The sequence below is a fragment of the Equus quagga genome, chromosome 1 (genome assembly GCF_021613505.1).
Source record: "Equus quagga isolate Etosha38 chromosome 1, UCLA_HA_Equagga_1.0, whole genome shotgun sequence".
NCBI lineage: Eukaryota > Metazoa > Chordata > Mammalia > Perissodactyla > Equidae > Equus > Equus quagga.
In genome coordinates, this window is record NC_060267.1 from 27,883,366 (window position 1) to 27,901,481 (window position 18,116).

The 18,116-nt window shown below is 37.3% G+C and overlaps 1 protein-coding gene across 1 annotated transcript; it reads right to left on the minus strand.

Annotated features, from left to right (window-relative positions):
* Positions 1-1,168: 1,168 nt before the first annotated feature.
* On the minus strand, positions 1,169-12,062 carry LOC124250749 (dol-P-Glc:Glc(2)Man(9)GlcNAc(2)-PP-Dol alpha-1,2-glucosyltransferase). Its single transcript, XM_046682918.1, has 3 exons — positions 11,769-12,062; positions 10,371-10,568; positions 1,169-8,464 (listed from the first exon to the last, which is right to left on the minus strand). The coding sequence occupies exons 1-3, from the start codon at positions 11,949-11,951 to the stop codon at positions 7,409-7,411; spliced, it is 1,437 nt and encodes a 478-aa protein (XP_046538874.1). The 5' UTR covers positions 11,952-12,062; the 3' UTR covers positions 1,169-7,408.
* Positions 12,063-18,116: the final 6,054 nt, after the last annotated feature.

The window sequence follows — 18,116 nt, forward strand, 5'->3', positions numbered from 1 at the left end:
CTAACTCATATTCCTCCTTAGTCGTCATCATATTATGCTTTACATTACTTAGCCCCCAATTAGGCGAGTTCCTCTTGTCTGGAGGTGACAGTCACTTTTGTAATTCTTGATAACATTTTCACATAAATGACCTTCAAATGGTCAATGGATTTAATTACAAATGTTATTATGATTTCCTGCCATATTTGAAGTCAATATTCCAAAAACTTACTGTCCCTGCCTAAACTATTTTCAGGAACTCTCCTTTTTAGTTCTTCAAAGCAAAAGTAACAATTCCAACTTTCTCATACATAAACAAAAAGACTGCACACAATACATGACAACTCTCATCGAGACAAAGCTGCTGAGCAGGAAATGGCAGAGGAACTTTTATCCTATTAACTCTTCCATAGATTGACTAACTTAAAAAGGAAAAAAAAAGATCTATTTGAAGGCCCTGAAGTATAACCAAATGTAGGCAGGAACAGGACAGGATTTGATCATTGCAAGATGGCAGTGGGTGACACTCCTGTTATATGCCTTTTCCCGAAGACACACTCGAGTCAGAAAGCTGCACTATCATTGGCTTGAGGTGTGAGAGGATGGAGTCAAGGGCTGCCACAGTGCCTATAAACTAAGACAGGAAGTCCCAGAAATGAGGAAGTCACAGAGGAGGAACCTCCAAATCTGTGTGTAAGTCTCTGGCTGACCTCTGAGCTGCACATCAGCATGGGAAACTCCAAGAAGCCCAGTGGAAAGCAAGAGCTGGGAGTCTGGAAACGCAGAGCACGGATCTCTTCTCCTTATCACACGATCAAAATTTGGGGTTTGATTCCTGCCAAGTTAAAGCTGTTTGGAAAACACTGTGGACTCTCTACAGACCTGACCTAACAAAGAAACCAAGCCTCCACAAGTTGAAGGTGATCAGCCAGTAATTTAACTGCCTTCCGCTATTATGAGAATAAAATGAAGTTAGTCATCCAGGCTAATGATGGGCACTTATTACAGACATTTAAAAGCATTATTCAGTTCTATTATTTCAAGAAGACTAATAAAGTGTAGGAATGGGTAAGTGGTAGACAGGGAAAAATGGTTACTAGTACAGTGTGAGTGAAAGAAAAAGCCACTAGCATCCAGTTTAGAACAAGAGAATGTGTTAAATAGACACGGCAAATTACAAAATACTATAAAACATGAATTTATTTACAAACAAAATGGAACCATGATATTTGAACAAATTTTTTAAAAAGGAAAAATTTCTACCTTTTATTCTTAGAAAGAATAGGTTTACTTAAAAATCAGTTTTAAAATGACATGAACTCACAATTTAGAAGTCAAATAAACCTCTCCTTTTTACAGAACAGTATCTAAGAAAATATAAAACTTAAAAGCATCTAGAACTTATATTTATAGATCTTTTAAAAGATTAAGTTTTCCAGTCAAAATTTAAAAAAAAATTACAAAGTTTGTCATTTTTAACTGACAATTTGCTTCCAAATTGGGGTCTCTTTGGAGAAACTAAGTTATAATTTTCAAACAACTATGCTCCTCCCCATTTGATAGCTGGAATCATTCTAATTAAAACAAAGGTCTTTATTTCAATGTAAATTAATATGGCTAAAAACTCTAATCCTGAGTTGTTTTGTTTTCTTCTCCTTCATTTCCATACGGACACACACAGCACTTTGAGACACCATCACAAAAACCGAAATGGAAGACTCAATGGCAGATGAAAGATTATCTGCCTCTGCAAGAGCCAAAATTAGTGTGGGCCTCATTTTTCCAACGTGTAAAAACAGAGTATAACCACACTCTCCATGATTATTTTTCTTGCTAAAACATTTCTTTCTAAAACATTCTACAAATTTGAAGGTAGACTTTGTGCGCTTACTTCTCCTCACCAATTGCTAATAGTTAACACGGATTCTGGTGTCAGCCTCACTAGAGTTGAACACCAGCTCAGCCAGTTATCTTGTAATCTTGAGCAAAACATAGAACCTCTCTACATGCAGTTTCCTTACTCAGGAGAGTGGAGATATTAACAACAGTACTGATGCCATAGGGTAGCTAAGAGCATGAATAACGTGGGCAAAGCACTTAAAACAGTGGCTGGTACAATGCTATAGAAATTCCCAAATTTGTCATTATCATCACTCACTGTTTGTGGAAAAAGATCCTGACTGTGCCATATGAAGTAAAGAATGTCATATAGGAAGATATAGTAGGTTGAATCACCTAACATATGATTACAAAACACAAAAATGACGTTTTTTACATTTATCTTAGCTTCATACAACAGGAGCCATTTTTAATAACATTATAATAAATAGACATAGATGCTATAAATTACTTTGTGGTTCAAAACTTAAAAGTATAAAAAAGTCAACTCAGACTAATAAGAAAGTTTGATTACAAGAACACTTGGAAATGTAGCACATTATCACCACCTAGTGGATACCGTATTTAAAAAAATTTTATAGATAGTGCTTACGCTATTTATCTTTAAGGGAAAAAATGTTTTCAAATAGAAGCACATTCTCTTGACTAATGTAAAGGGGATTAAAAAACCAGAAAACAAATTAAATACTATATTAGCAGTACTCTCAAACACTATAGCTAAAAATACCGCCTACTAAGTTGTGTATCTCAAATTTGTTTCTCAAACAAGGTAACAGAGTTCAAGCAGTTTTTGTTCAGAAATTTAAAATATACTGAAGACAGCATGCAAGTCGCCAGAAATACTTCACCATGGCTTATAAATTAATGCAAAAAATATTAGGTGTAACAAACTTATGAATTTCAAATCCTAGGGTTGTGAGGCATCTTAAAAAGCCATTTTACTCTGACTACCTACTTGCTATCTGAATCTCCTCTGAAGCATCCCAGATGCTAGAAATCTTGCCTCCAGGGAGCAGGCAAACTTATTTTTCTTCTGGGTCCATTACCCTGCAGACTAAACAATTAGAAAATGAGTTGAAATCTGCTGGCCCTGGATTTATACTTCAAGGCATATAGAATAGTGCAATCCTTCTTCCAAAAAATTATTCTTCAATTATGAGAACTTACCAACTTACAGGATCTCTGCTTCTCCAGGTGAAACATCCTATCTATTCTTTTCGCCATTTCTCTTGCAACACAATTATAAATACTCATTATCCTTTCACGCTCCTTTGAACAGTTTCTAGTATTTCTAAAAATGACTATACCCAATGCAAAAAATAATATGCCATGAATAGTCTGGCTAATGCAGAGTAAAGACAGATTATCACTTCTCTCTCCATATTCTACTTCTCTTAATGAAAGACTTTTACTGTGAGGTGAAGTAGCAGTCAAAAACTCAGAGTCAGATCAATCTATGTTAAGTGACAGTGTTGACTTCGGGCAAGTTACCCGACCTTGACCTCCAGCTTCTCCAGCAAATAGAAATCAACACCTGCCTCATAGGAATATGAGTAGGATCAAATGAGACAATATTTGTAAATCAGCCAATATAATGCCTAGAATATCACAGGTGCTCAATAAATGATAGCAATCATTATCGTTACTATTGCCTTTCCACCCTCTCCCCCTCATTTCATATGTGCCACACACACACCTAGTTCACCTGAACTAAATCCACTTAAGTTTCAGTCGGGGTGAAAAATCAACATAATGTTTGATCGTTCTCCGGTCAACAAAATACCATGATCTTTTTTGGTCTGATGGTGATACACTGAGCTCAAATTAACATTAAATTCACCAAATGCACATTTTCAAAAAAGCACGATATAAAGATATTACTGTATTACTGCACTGTGACAAAATTTCTTACCCAAGAAATAACTGTTTCCCAATGTTGAAGAATTTAGAGTTGGATTCACAGATATGTGTAAAAACTATATCTTCAATCTGTCAATTTTTAATATAATTTTTTCAGCTATACAAGTTTTAGCATATCAGAAATGTTTGTCTTACTGTCAACATTTAAATACATAGAAAGTACCCTAAACAAAAGATTATTTATCCCTAAAGTAGCAAAATGCAGCCTAACTAAAATAACAGAAAATACTCATAATTGGTTGAAATCTCTTTTCCCTTAAAAGTATAATAACCATCAAGAGTTCTACTACTATTAGAATTTAATGGTTAAAGATTACTTATTTTTCTTATTTTAAATAAACAGCAATAATTTTGAAATCACATCCTATTATAAAACAACTTATAACATATTTACAAGTAAATATATGTGTAAGTATTAAACACTGTAGTAAATAAAAATTTTAAAAACTAGGTTAGAAAATTTAGGCAGAACAGGGTTAGAAGGGTTCTCATTATGAAACATGATTTCCTAAAATTAGCTTATGACCATTTAGTATTTTTTTTCTAGGATATGCTCTTAATTCTATAGTAAAAACTTCATTCGGTATACACCTACCCAATATTTATTATATTTTTATGAACTTTATGGATATATGGCAGGCCCTGAATTCTTTTTGAAATAAGTCAGACATGTGTCAGGCACTGACTAGTATCTGCAGGACAAATACCATTCTCATTTGAAATGAGAACCCAAGATTTAACCACTTGCCTTATCGATTCTAGAACCACAATCAAATACAGAAATCCTAACTCTCATGTTAAATGCTTTTTCTACAATCTCATGGTTCCTAAGTCATATTTAAATTTCCATTAGAAAAAACTTTTTCATATTATTTGCATGACACTTTGCTTGTTTCACTTTCTAAGGAAATTCTAATTGCTTCAAAGACAATGCTAAGTTAATGAACATGAATTTATTTCTTTATATGACTATTTCGCTTAAAAGTCAGTCTAAAATAACAGTCCACTATTTAGAGGGTATAAATAAAAACTGAGGATCTCTTTTCTTCTCCTCTCCTGTCTTCAGACAATTATAAAGAAAAAATAAAGTCAAGCCCAGATGGCAGTTAAATTCAAACTAGATAATACTCTATATTGATAGCAGAAAAGTTCAAAAAGACTTATTACTGGGCCTATAAAGTTTATGGACTAAATCTTTTTATGATACTTTTGAAAATAATCCTGCTGACAGACTTTAATAACAATAATTGCAAGGTTCCACAGGGTCTCTAGGTTGTTAACCTTTTTTTATGATCACCTTTTAATCAACAAATTAAACTAATTTTTTAAAAATTCATGCCAAAAGTATCTATTTGATAACTCTTGAAAAATATTCAAAACACAAATAGAATGTAGGATGTTTCTAAAAGCAACACTCTATAGCACCTTTTAATTCACAGCATTCTTTTCTAAAATGTTAAATACTGCATTTCATGTGCTCCGTGGACAACATGGAAGACTAACCTGGTTCCCTCTGAATGCAGACTTTCTCTAAAACATCTCTTAAAATAGCAGGGACTCAAAACTTAAAAATGAATTGGAACAGCGATTTCCCCCAAGCTATAGGGTGGAATGGTGTCCTCAATTTTACCAGATTAGAGTAGAGAGAAAAAGTTTTTTGTCTCAGAAATATTCCTAAACACAAAAGCCTTGCATTTAATAGTATCAGACAAGAAAGTTGTTTTCCCTAGACTACACAATTTTTTCAATTTTGACTTCTTGGAACTCAGATCTCCATTATAAAATAATTTCCTTGAGTGTGCTTTCTTGACTAATTAAAAAAAAAAAAGTTTGGGTAAAAACGTCCTACAATCACTGTTCTAACTAAAGAGTCAATCTCCTTCTAAGTACTGACCGCAGTACAAGAGACTGCTCTCTATTTATTACTCAAGACTATACTTGTAATTTTCACCTGTACACAATTTTATATTTCCAAATGCAGAATACCTTCCAAATCCACTCATTATTTAAAATTCAGAGAACACACAATCCAACAATGAAGACAAAGTAATTTGTTCACAGGTATTTTAAAAAGTTTACAAACATAAAATTAGATTAAAAGATGAATTCTATTGGCAGTTCTGTTATTTGTCAAAGTTAACATGTGCAAATAATACTCTTCTGTGATGGAAGGATAACCCAACGAACGCACTTAAATAGCAGACACAGAATCCACAAACCAACACAAACAATTCCTACCCGAGTAGTTATTGCCTAATCAACAAAATAACACTAGATCAAATGATTTCTAAACTTCCTTTCAATTCTAACTTTTTTTGGATAATGAAATCAAACGCCAGTTACCTTTAGTTTTAGATTATGTGACCTTCGAAGTCATTTGTTTTTATCCTCTCAGTAAAGATATAATTTTCTTTAAAATATACCAGCAAAGAAATTATTTCCTATAAGTTTTATCCTAAAATCTCCTTTGGTAACTTTTAGCGAGTTGAAAAGTGTCCCACAAAAAGATGTGTCTACTTGAATCCTGTAAATGCAAACTTGTTTGGAAAAAGGGTCTTTGTAGATATAATTAAGGATCCCAACACCAGTCCATCCTGGATTAGGATTTAGGGTGGGTCCTAAATCCAATGACATTGTCCTTATAAGAGAAAGAAGAGAGGACAGACGGAAAGGCCATGTGAAAACAGAGGCAGAGACTGGAATGATGCGTCTGTAAAGCAAGGAACACTAAGGATTGCAGTGACAGCCACCAGAAGCAAGGAGAGAGGCAGGAGATGGATTCTCACTCAGTGCCTCTAGAAGGAACCAACCCCGCCGACACCTTAATTTTAGATTTTTGCCCTCTGGAACTGTGAAAGAATTTTTTTTTTTTACCAAGTAGTTAGTGGTAATTTGTTACGGCAGCCATAGAAACTAATACAGCAACATATTTTAGAAAGAAAATCTCTTTTAAAAAGTATTATCCTCAACACGATTAATCTTTGGCCATCATATATTTCATATTAGGAATTAGTGAAAGAGCATTATTACTAGATTTTTAACAAAAATCAACAACTTGATTCCTAGACAAATGCAGATGAGTCTCTAATTTATAACATTTACTATGTGAGCCTATTTTGCCTTATGATTAAAATTATATTTACTGAAATGTTAAGCAAATTTTCAATCAAGAATATTACCTGATCATTTGTAAATATTTTTCAAATACTTTGTCTGCCATTGCTTTCTGAAGAGAATAAATAAGTTCCAGTACAATAAAGCATGCCCAGTTTTCTTAAACTTGCATCTATAAAAAGTTTTTAAGCTTTTGAGTGGCCAGCAGTATCAAAGAGATATCATGAGATAACTGTAAACAATTTTCCTTTCCATTATTTAAGCTTATAGAGCAAGTCTTAAACTTGTCTCAGTTCTTTCCCACTTAACTTCCTTGGATTTGTTATATATGTTTAAAGCACATATATCTGATGTTTATAACACAAAAAAATCTGATGTGATCTGAGGATCATCATTGCACCTAAAAGAAAGTTCATAATTTTAACCTGCTCAGTTCTTCATTGTAGAAAGAATCTAAATAATAAGTCTATTTTTAGAGTTCAAGATATCCCTGATACTACCACATAAACCTCTGAATGTCCTGACTATCTGACCACTGAAAAGTCTTGTTCAGAAAAATATAAAAAGTTAGGAAATTAACAATTGCATAGCAACCCAGTTCACAAAGAAGTTTGGATGTGGGCGGCAGAGGAATGTTAAGCCTATAAATAACATAAGGTAAAATGAAGTAACGAAATTCCAGCAGTTTCTGAGGTACTGTAACAGTAAACAAGCATACGAAAAACATTAAATTCCAGAAAATCGACTTTGATTTCAATGAGTCAGCTATACTCCAAGCAGCAAATATATAGACTGGAACTAACAAATATCTCACAATTTCATATCTTTGAAAAACTCTCTTCCACACATAGAACGTGTAATGTCTATTATCTGCTAGTAAGTATTGATGAACATAAGTGAATTTCCAAACTAAAAATACAGAGACTAACGTAATCACAAAAAAGTGAATTCTACGTTTCCAAACTAAGCGAAGAAAAGTCTTAACTTTGCTAGGAGAAAGTAAGTGAGGAAAGGAAAAAAACAGAGTAAAAGAGAAAAAGTAGAATAGCTGAGGAAAATGTAGACAGGCTTCATGACTACTCCGATCGCCAATGACAATTCCACCATTAACTATCACAAAAACACAAAACATGAACGCTAGGAGGAGGTAGGGCCAAGTCAAAAGAAAAAGCATACTCAAGTTCTTCCAGGACATGGAATAAGCCAAAAGAAACTGAAGAATTTTCCTGAATTCTGAAAACGGTCCTTTGACAGGGGGAAGCCTCTCTTCCTTCTTCTTTTGTAGCTCAGTTTTCCAAGCTTCAGTTAACTTCTGTGCAATGACGTTCCCTGCGCAGAAGACGGCCCAGATGATATTCGTTTGGCGAAACATAAAGCCACAAAATCCCAGCAAGGCTGAAGTCTTATGATTGCCATAAAGACACATCAAATAGGAAAAAAGAGTAAAAAACAGGGATCCTGCTTCTGTATAATACAGGAAGTTAAAAAAATAGAGTGTGGGAAATACTGCTAATGTTAATGTTGACAAGATTCTCTGGATACTTGAGGCAGCCTAGGAGGAAGATAAAACACAGTTAAAATTGTTTTCATGGTAAAACAAGCTATTTCTGCTGAGATAATGAAGAGATTTATTAAAAAACAAAAAACGACCTGAATCTTATTTAAATAAAATTATTCAATATTAATCTTATTTCTGGCTTTGCAAAAACACAATACAGTCATGCACTGCAAAATGACATTTCGGTCAACGACAGACCACATATACCATAGTGGTCCCATAACATCAGTACTATACGGCCTAGGTGTGTAGTACACTATTCCATCTGGGTTTGTGTAAGTACACTCTATCATGTTCACACAACAATGAAATCGCCTAACGAGGTATTTCTCAGAACATATCCCCGACGTTAAGCAACACAGGACTGTATACATTTATAAGGACACTTTCCGGTACTTATTACTTACATCTATCAGTTTGGAAGTCATTAAGACAATACATGTGTGTGCCAAAGCTTCCACGGCCTAAAATACTTTGAATCATTCAACGAATAGGTAAAAAGTTATTGTGTTTAAGACATTGACCTAAATTCTATGGGGAACATGGAGATAAATGGGACACAGGGCAGGTAGTTCCATTTCCCCGAGCTTAAGTCTTAGCACCTTCAATAATCATTCGCTTGCCCATCATCACCAATTTCTTTTAAAGATAGCCCTTCAGAACTCTACACTACAGAGAATGTAAACACGTATCTAGCATTTATACTACCACACCCAGTGATCTTACTATTTCATGAAGAAATTACAGGGATTTTCCTGAATTCAGTAGCCCCATCTAAAGTTAATTATCTTCCTTTGGCCTTTCTGACTTTCAGAATGAAAGTATTCTTACCTCCTTGAATGGCATCCTCCACTTAATCTAAATCACCAAATCAGACCATGCCATTCCCTTCATTAAAATTAAAGGCTGTCCATCACCTACTAGATGAAGCTCAAAAGACTTCCCATGACACACAAGGACGTTCACGACTTCACCCATACCTACTTCTCCAGCCTCCCGTCCCTGTACTTTATAATCTTGTGATTCCAAATAGCAATTTCCTGCATCTTGTTGCTCAACGCCTTTCCATCTTTGCTTATGCTTTTTCTCCTGCCAGGATTCATTCTCCACTCAAAAGCCCTATCTGTTCATCAAGATTCAGCTCAGGGACCACCTTCTCTGCAATGCCTTACCCAACACCTTCCTCCCAGGCAGGCTGTAGCAGGTGCTCCTCTGTGCCTTCTCTGCATCCTTGTAGCGTGATAGACCTATCATTGTCCCATAATTTACACTACTGAAATTATTTCTTTAAGTTAAAAATAATTATGATAATATTTATTGAGTCTTTACTATTATATCAGGCACTATGCTAAGCACCTTCCATTCACTAAGCCCCTTTACTCTGTATAATAGTCCTCTGACGTAGATTCTGCATCATTCCCATCTAACAGATGAAGCCATGGAGTCAGTAAGGGGTAACCTGCTCAGCGCAACACAACTGGGAAATGGACAGACTTCAAACCCAGGCAACCCACCTCCAGGGCCTGCATTCTTAAATCACCTCAAAATTCCTCAGGTAAAGTCTGTTTTCCCTAACGAAGATAAAAGTTCCATAAGAAAAAAAAACCCTTATTTACCTCTCTAGTCTCAGTGCCTAGCACACGGAATAAACTCAATAAATATTTACTGAACTTGTTTGATTCGTAAACACATATTTACTTTAGATTTTACAAACAAATAAGTTATTCAAGTATTTACAAGTTTCTTCTAAAATGGGGGTGGGGGACTTACTTTATCTTTACAAAATATACACAGAAACTAAGTGTTAAAGACATTCTTCACCAAATCTCAGAAAACCAAGTCATCAAAATTATGGACCTAACTGCACATAAGCTTATAATAAAGTATTTTGAAAACGTACCTTGTGTCTAGGTTGTACCTTGCGGAAAAGCAAATATAGTAAATAGAAGTTGCCAACACTGAAGAGAAGATTAACAAATCTGAGCATCCCAATGGAGCAGACAACATGTTCAGACCATCCAAAGATCCAGGTGGCAGGTTTGACCACTCCAACTGACAGCAGGTATAAACCAGGTAATGTAGTAATCTTGGGATCCCACTTAAAAATCAAAGGCCGACAATGAAGCAAAAGCAAGACGTAATACTGACACAAAGATGTCAAGCTCAAAACATCTTTACCAACAATGAGGCTTTTTGAGAAGTAGCGATGTCTGCTCTAAAGAAAAGTTGTGTTTATATTTTTGCCCCTGCACCTGCTTTGTGATTGTTAAGCTATCAACAACCAGTAGACCACAACAACTTAAAATGGGTTTCTATTTTCCAAGATCAACTCTTTAGAGAGCCTGTATTTTGGTGATTACATTGCAAAAGCGCCAGTTTTAAAAAGCATGGAAACATCGCCTGGAACTCTGATGGGTCTGGAGAGAAAGAAATGTTTAAAGAGATTAAACCACAAGCTCCATAATGACAGCTAACGTGTACCGAGCCAGAAATTGGGCTAAACCCTCTGTATTTAATCCTGCAACACGCCCTACGGTAGATACCATTATTACTGTCATTTTCAGATGAGTAACCTGAAACTCAGAAAATTTCCAAGGTCACATAACTAGTAAATAACAGCGCGAGGATTTAAAATTAGGTCTTCCTCTAACTATAGACCTTCTATTTCTAATCACTACTCCATATTGCCTCGCTAGAAGAGGAAAGAAAATATGTCTACTTTATTTTTGTATCCATATATTTACGTAGTCAATTATATATTCAAACATGATGCCACTTCACTGGTTGCCAGTTTATCCAGTTAATAGAACGTTCCTAAAAACACCAAAGATGGAATTTATGCAATCTGTCACTTCTTGGTGGCGAACATCCCTCCCTCCCCACCTGTCTGTCCCACCTCCAAAATACATGGTCAAGCGCCTGACCGGTGAGCTAAAGTGAGGGTTTCTGACATTTCCAGGGATCAGCCCAATGCCTCTAATCCTGGGATCGGGGATGAAAAACAGATAGCTCTCATCAGTTGCCAAGAAGAGGGGCAGGAATTCAATTCCCCATTAATATATTTCCCAGAGCAACAGTTAATATCTTCCTAGGAGCCAGATCTGCTGCTTATTCATTCATTTAACAGGTACTTCACAGATGTGAGACAGGAACAAGAGATCACCCAGTTCCTTTCACAGTCCGAGGCTGGGAGGGTGGAGCGGAGGGAACTAAGGTTAAGGGTGGGGAGAAACTAGCGCTGGGGCGGGGGCGGCCCTCTCTGGCCGGTCCTAGGGTGGGGACAGGTTGGGGACCGCACCTGCGAGAGGGAGAAATGGCCCTCACAGTAGCGCTGCGCCTGCGGCAGGTGGAAGATCTCGTCCATGTAGGGCTCTCGCAGCGCCCGGCTGAAGGCGGAGAAGAGGAGGCAGGACACTAAAAAGGTGCAGCTCAGGGCAGCCGAGAAGTAGTAACCCTCGAGCTGCGCCATGCCCGCCCCCATAGCCCCTGCCCAAGAAGCCCGTCCCCGAAAATCTGCGCCGGGCTCCCGAGCCTGGAAAGTCGAGCTTGAAACTCGGGCTCGAAATGGGCGCGCAAGGCGGGACTGGCCGGCCGGGACCGAGCAAAGCCGGAAGGCAAAGGATGCTGGGAGAGCGCGGACCCTGAGCTTCCGGAAGGACCGGGTCCCTGTTTCCGAAGGGACGAATATAGGTAACGGACCGGGCTGTTGCCCTGTCAATCACGTTACACGGGACGCACTGAGTGGTCAGAGCGGCTGACAGGGGCGGGTCTCGGGGCTCTGCGGGCGCCGGAGATGCGTGGCTTGATGCTTTGAAATGAAAGCAGCGGTTTAGCGGGACCGTAGCAGGCGGCTTTTCGACTGCTCGTTCCCGAGCTTTACCAGGAGGTGGCGTCATTTCTCCACGTTTACAATCCCCAAGCTCTAAAAATTAGCGCATTCCCCCCACCCCACCGTTACTTCTGTTTTTTTCTCAAGTGATCTGAATTACTAAAACCTTCCATTCAAGGCGTTTGATTTCATCAACTTTGAAGGGTGGGAGGGGAGCGTTGGTGGTGGAAGCTTAGATTGAGACTTTCAGATTAAAACTTGAAGCTCCAGAGAGACCCTTCACTGCTGAATGAACTTCACTAATTAGAACATTTTTTAGGCTAAAAGGGAACTCTTTCAAAATGTTGATACTCTCAAAAGGGATTTAGTTAAATCGACAGTAACAGTGCACTGTGATAGCCAGATCACAGTACTCTGCGGGAGTTGGGGAAAGCGATTGTTTTAGAATTTGGGGTGTTTGGGGTAAGGAAGGCTTCTCTGTGCCTGTGAGTTTGATTGTTCCTGTTAATATCTCCATTGCAGCATTCTATCTTCCCCACTAAATCATACACATGGGCATCTTAATGGATGACACTATGTATCACGTATATTTGTAGTTCCCCAAAATGGCTTTCACATATTAAGCCCGTAAATCTGTAGACTTTTATGCGCTGTGTAGCCTTTGCACATTTCCTGTATTGAGGGTTAGGGGCAGGAGGTGGGAGAAAGCATTGGAAGAAGGCCGAAAATAAATTCTGTCTTGTAATTTTGCCTTGAGCATAGTTGGCAATGTTTTGTAGAAAAACCATCTCTCTGTAACCTCAGTCAAGTTGTCTTTGGCAGAAATACGTCAGAAAGCAGTTAGGATTTGTTTAGACTTGCAAACCTCAGGGTTCTCAGTTCAGCTCTTTCTCTGGGTCAAAGCTAGTTCAGACTCTCTCAATTTAGGCAAGTTTGTCAAATTAAACTGATGCCTCCCTATTCAATTTCTGCTATTTGCTCGTTAATAAGAGGGATACAAGATAAATAAGGGTGGGATGGGAAGGTATTTAAACTGCTGGTATAAAAATTATGTCTGGAACCTACTTAGATGTGATGCTTAGTTTTGTTTTCCTTATTATCTCCCATTTTATTATTGAGTCAACACTGTGCTTATCTGTTTGAGGTCATGTTCGGATAATTCATTTTTCAAGAGGTTGATATGATCTACGAGTAATTGGCCACAGACCCCATGACTTTCTCAACTGTGATACACATACTGTAGGGGAGAAAAAAATATCATTTTCCTCTACCCTTCTAAGTTCTCAACTGGAACCTCTGTAGCAAAAGACAGATTAACAAAAAGAAAATTATAAAAATTTATTTAATATAAGTTTTATGTGACACAGGAGCTTTCATAAGGAAATGATGACCTGGAGAAATGGTGCAGTCTGAGTGTTTTTATGCTAGGTTTGTTGAAGAGTGGAAAGTAATGGAAGGGTAAGATAGGACAAAGGGTATGAGGTAAGTAGCAAACTGGAGGAAACTTAGCGAGGCCTGTTCGTTCAGATTCCTCTGTGTCCCTTCCACTTCAGAAATAGTGATGCTTCTTTCCTCTGGGTACAGGGAGGGCACCTCTCGCATGAGGGTTTTATGACCTGCTTCAGGGAAAGATCAGAAAATCCTTCCTGCACATCCATTTCTCACATTCCTTCAGCCTGAAATACCCAGTATGCCAAGGTGCCTTATTTTGGGCTAGCATGTCCTGAACAGTCTCCCTCCGACCCCGCCCTCGTCCATACCCGGCAGCCTACTTCCTTCCCTGGAAATAGTTGGCATTTTTTGAAGGTAAGAGAACAAAGCCAGACATTCATGCTCCACATTTCTTTTCATAATAATTGCCACCAAGAGCTTACATCAAATATCTGACCCCTATATATACCCCACCACCCCTTTAAGGTAATTGGAAAGTTTCAGGGAAACATGGGGTTTTAGAACTGCTAGGGATCTTCATTAATAATCTACCTGATTTCGTTTGTCAGAAGAAGCTGAAGTAAAAGTAAGTGATATACCTGAAATCACGTAGGAAATTAGTGACAGAACCATGGGTAGAAATTAGAACATCAATCCAAGAGTAATAAAATAACCTCATAGCCTTATGGTTTAAAATAATCTTCAATTTATACTGAACTGATTGCTCATTAGTCCCAATAACTTTATATTTACATTCTACCCCTTTATGTTTCCATGCACCAAATTGAAAATACAGGTTTCATTTTTTTTTTTTAAGTGTCCACATTGCAGACTAATTGTATCAAAATCTGCTGGGGAACTTTGTAAAAAACTAGATTCCAGGGGCTGGCCCCGTGGCCGAGTGGTTGGGTTCGCGCGCTCCGCTGTAGGCAGCCCAGTGTTTCGTTGGTTCGAATCCTGGGCGCGGACATGGCACTGCTCATCAGACCACGCTGAGGCAGCGTCCCACGTGCTGCAGCTAGAAGGACCCAAACAAAGAATACACAGCTATGTACTGGGGGGCTTTGGGGAGAAAAAGGAAAAAATAAAATCTTTAAAAAAAAAAAAAAAACTAGATTCCAGGGTGCCATCTCAAACCACTGAAGAATAATCTTCATATTTGGAAACCATCAGTGTGAAATATGTCACCTAAGAAAGCTAAGAAATCCTATTGGCCCAATACAGGTCTTTACAGAATACTCCACTAGGTTGTTGGCGAATTACTTTTACCATCTACAAATTCATGAAGTTGTTGTCACTTGTCTACTTTGGGATTACCCCATCTCCAATAACCTATAAATGCTTTTGCAAGGCCTGCTAATAAATCAAGACCTCCCAATAAAATAGCTACCTCTGGGTATTTTAATGAAGTAAGTTGTATTTTATTAGGCTTATCTTCTAAAACTGAATCACTATTAATATTCACTTTATATTCTCCGCTAAGAATTTCAACTCCAATTTTCCATAAATGTTTATTTTGTGAAAAAGAGTCATCACTAGGATGAGCAATTCCATCATCATTGAACATCAATTAAGTCCTTTATTTTGTGCTATCTACTTGAATTATGATATTATGGCCTAATTAATTAATTAATTAAGAAATTATGGCCAAAAGTGGGCCATATCTCTTGGAGTTCTAAGGATAGATAGTGTGCACAAGAAATAAATCTTTCTTGGTTTAAGCCATTAAGATTTTGCATTTATGACTGCCATTAAACTTAGCCCATCCTGATGAATTCTGACATTTCTAATTTGATGAACTCACAAAGCACTATGTTTCTTTAACTCTGTGTGAAACGCTCATGCCTGAACAGTGAGTTTCCCTAAAGGATGTAATTCGAGTAACTGAGAAATTTGCTTAAGTACGCTCTCGCTTTGAAGTGATAGTCCAAGTACCACCCTTCCTCTTATTCAGCCCTCTTTCACTTGCCTCTGAACCAAAACAAAGTTTGAGAACACTGCAGTCCTACACATTGCCCTTGCTTCTCTAGCCACCCATGCTGCTTTTTCCTCTAAGATCTTTTCTTTGTATTTTTTCATCTTTTTTTTTCTCATGGAGAGGAATTTGGCTTCTCCAATTCTTCGTCTCCAGGCTTTACCGTACTGTGAAACACAAAGTTTGTCACCAAGCAATGTAGAACCTCCTTCCTTCTCAGCAGGTGGGGAGGAGGAACTTCAATACTTACAATTTAATATTTTCCTATCTTATGTATTCATCTTCAGACACATCTAATTTTTTTCAATTTTTTTATTGAGTTCATAATAGTTTACATCAATATGAGATTTCAGTTGTACATTATTTCTTGACTGTCACCACATAAGTGCTCCCCTTCTCCCCCTGTGCCCACCCCCACCGCCCTTCCCCTGGTAACCACTGAACTGTTTTCTTTGTCCATGTGTTTGTTTATCTTCTACATATGAGTGAAATCATTTGGTGTTTGTCATTCTCAGACTGGCTTATTTCGCTTAGCATAATTCCCTCTAGGTCCTTCCATGTTATTGCAAATAGGATGAATTTCTCTTTTTCTTCTGGCTGAGTAGTATTCCATTGTATGTATATACCACATCTTCTTCATCCAGTCATCGGCTGATGGGTACTTGGATTGTTTCCATGTCTTGGCTATTGTGAATAGTGCTGCAATGAACATGGGGTGCATATGTTACTTTGGATTGTTGATTTCAAGTTGTTTGGGTAGATACCCAATAGTGGGATAGCTGGGTCGTATGGTAGTTCTATTTTTAATTTTTTGAGGAATCTCCATACTGTTTTCCATAGTGGCTGCACCAGTTTGCATTCCCACCAGCAGTGTATGAGGGTTCCCTTTTCTCCACACCCTCTCCAACATTTGTTATTTTTAGTCTTAGTGATAATAGCTATTTTAACAGGTGTAAGGTGGTATTTTAGTGTAGTTTTGATTTGCATTTCCCTGATGATGAGTGATGTTAAGTGTCTTTTCATGTTAGACACATCTAATTTTTCTCTTAAAAAATTTGTATGCCAAGAGGAACAGTGCTGTTTGAAAAAAACGAATAGCTGGAACAATTGTCCTACAGCTATTGCTGCCAGTTAAATGAGAAACATTCCAGGGAAAAGGAACTTCACAAAGGCTTCTGCCCTTAAACTACATAAAATTTAAGAGAATCATAAATTGATTATGAAATGAATTGCACTGTTATATTGATGAAATTGCATCACCGTCAAGTTAACCAAAGTGAAAAATTAGAAAGGAAGACATTGATTTAATTTTAATTTACAATTTTACATTTTTAATAAACACAATAATATCATCTTAATAATTTTAAAATTTCAGAGTTTGGACTGAAGTTTATGATACAGTGAAAATAAATGCTCATCTAAATTAATTTGAAATCCTAAAGAGCATTTCAGCTTTCTTATTTCCTTTTGGTTTTAGAGGCAGAGTTAGAAGAAGATGTGAGGGTATCCTCAGGCTAATCATTTGGTTCTCTGCGTTGGTTGAAAGTTTGGCATACGTGCAAAATGTTGTTCTTCAGTTATTTGTGTAATATTAATTTAGTGAGAATAGAGATAACCTGAATTTTCATTAATGAAATTTAAATGCAGAAACCCTCATTTAGATTTCATTTTCACCAGGCGAAGTGGAGACATTGTGGGGGTAGTTCCTGTTCCTTGATCCCTTCTCTCCTTTCAAATTTCCTTTTGTCTTGTTTTGTTTTGCATTGCTTTTATGAATGGGAGCAAACTCTATTAAACAATTTACAATTATTTAATATAATAAAATGGAATACTACATTGTTTATTACTGTCTCAAAATTTTAGTGTCTGTAACTGCCAGGGTTCCATGACTGATAATACATCTGGGAAAAATTTTTGAGATGGGTCTGTGTTATTAAGGAAGTTTTCCAAAAGTTATTTCCACTAGAGGGTGCTGACAACTTCCACAGAATCAGGACCCTTTGTTATCTTTCCTCTCCTGATTCCAGTGATGTTCTAGCCTTGTTTATTGATCAGCACTCAAATATCTGCCTAACAAGACTGCCACTCAGGATGGCCTGTTTGTAATTTTTAAAGTTCATTACTTTCAATATTAATAAGTCATTACTATTATTTTTTGTATTGAAGATTTCTTACAACAGCCATGTCATCATGCAAGAAACAGTGGGGACAGGTGAGAGACTGGAGGGAGGCTGACAGATGTGCAGAGGGTGATTGGCAGCCCTGGGGACAAATGAAACTCATTGCACACTTTCCTGGACCCTTCAATCAAGTGACATGAAAGCCTTAGTCCTCTGGGGAAGGTGAGAGAGAATTTTCCACCCCAGGCCCCAGACAAAGGCTCATTGGTTTGCGGGGAGAGAAGAAAGTAA

Bases quoted from the DNA above. Each gene is read 5' to 3' on its own strand.
- LOC124250749 (XM_046682918.1), bottom strand. From the start codon at position 11,951: ATGGGGGCGGGCATGGCGCAGCTCGAGGGTTACTACTTCTCGGCTGCC. The intron at 10,569-11,768 runs GTGCGGTCCCCA...TTGATTTTTAAG, and splicing joins GCCATTTCTCCCTCTCGCAG to TGGGATCCCAAGATTACTAC. The intron at 8,465-10,370 runs GTACGTTTTCAA...TCTTCCTCCTAG, and splicing joins AGGTACAACCTAGACACAAG to GCTGCCTCAAGTATCCAGAG.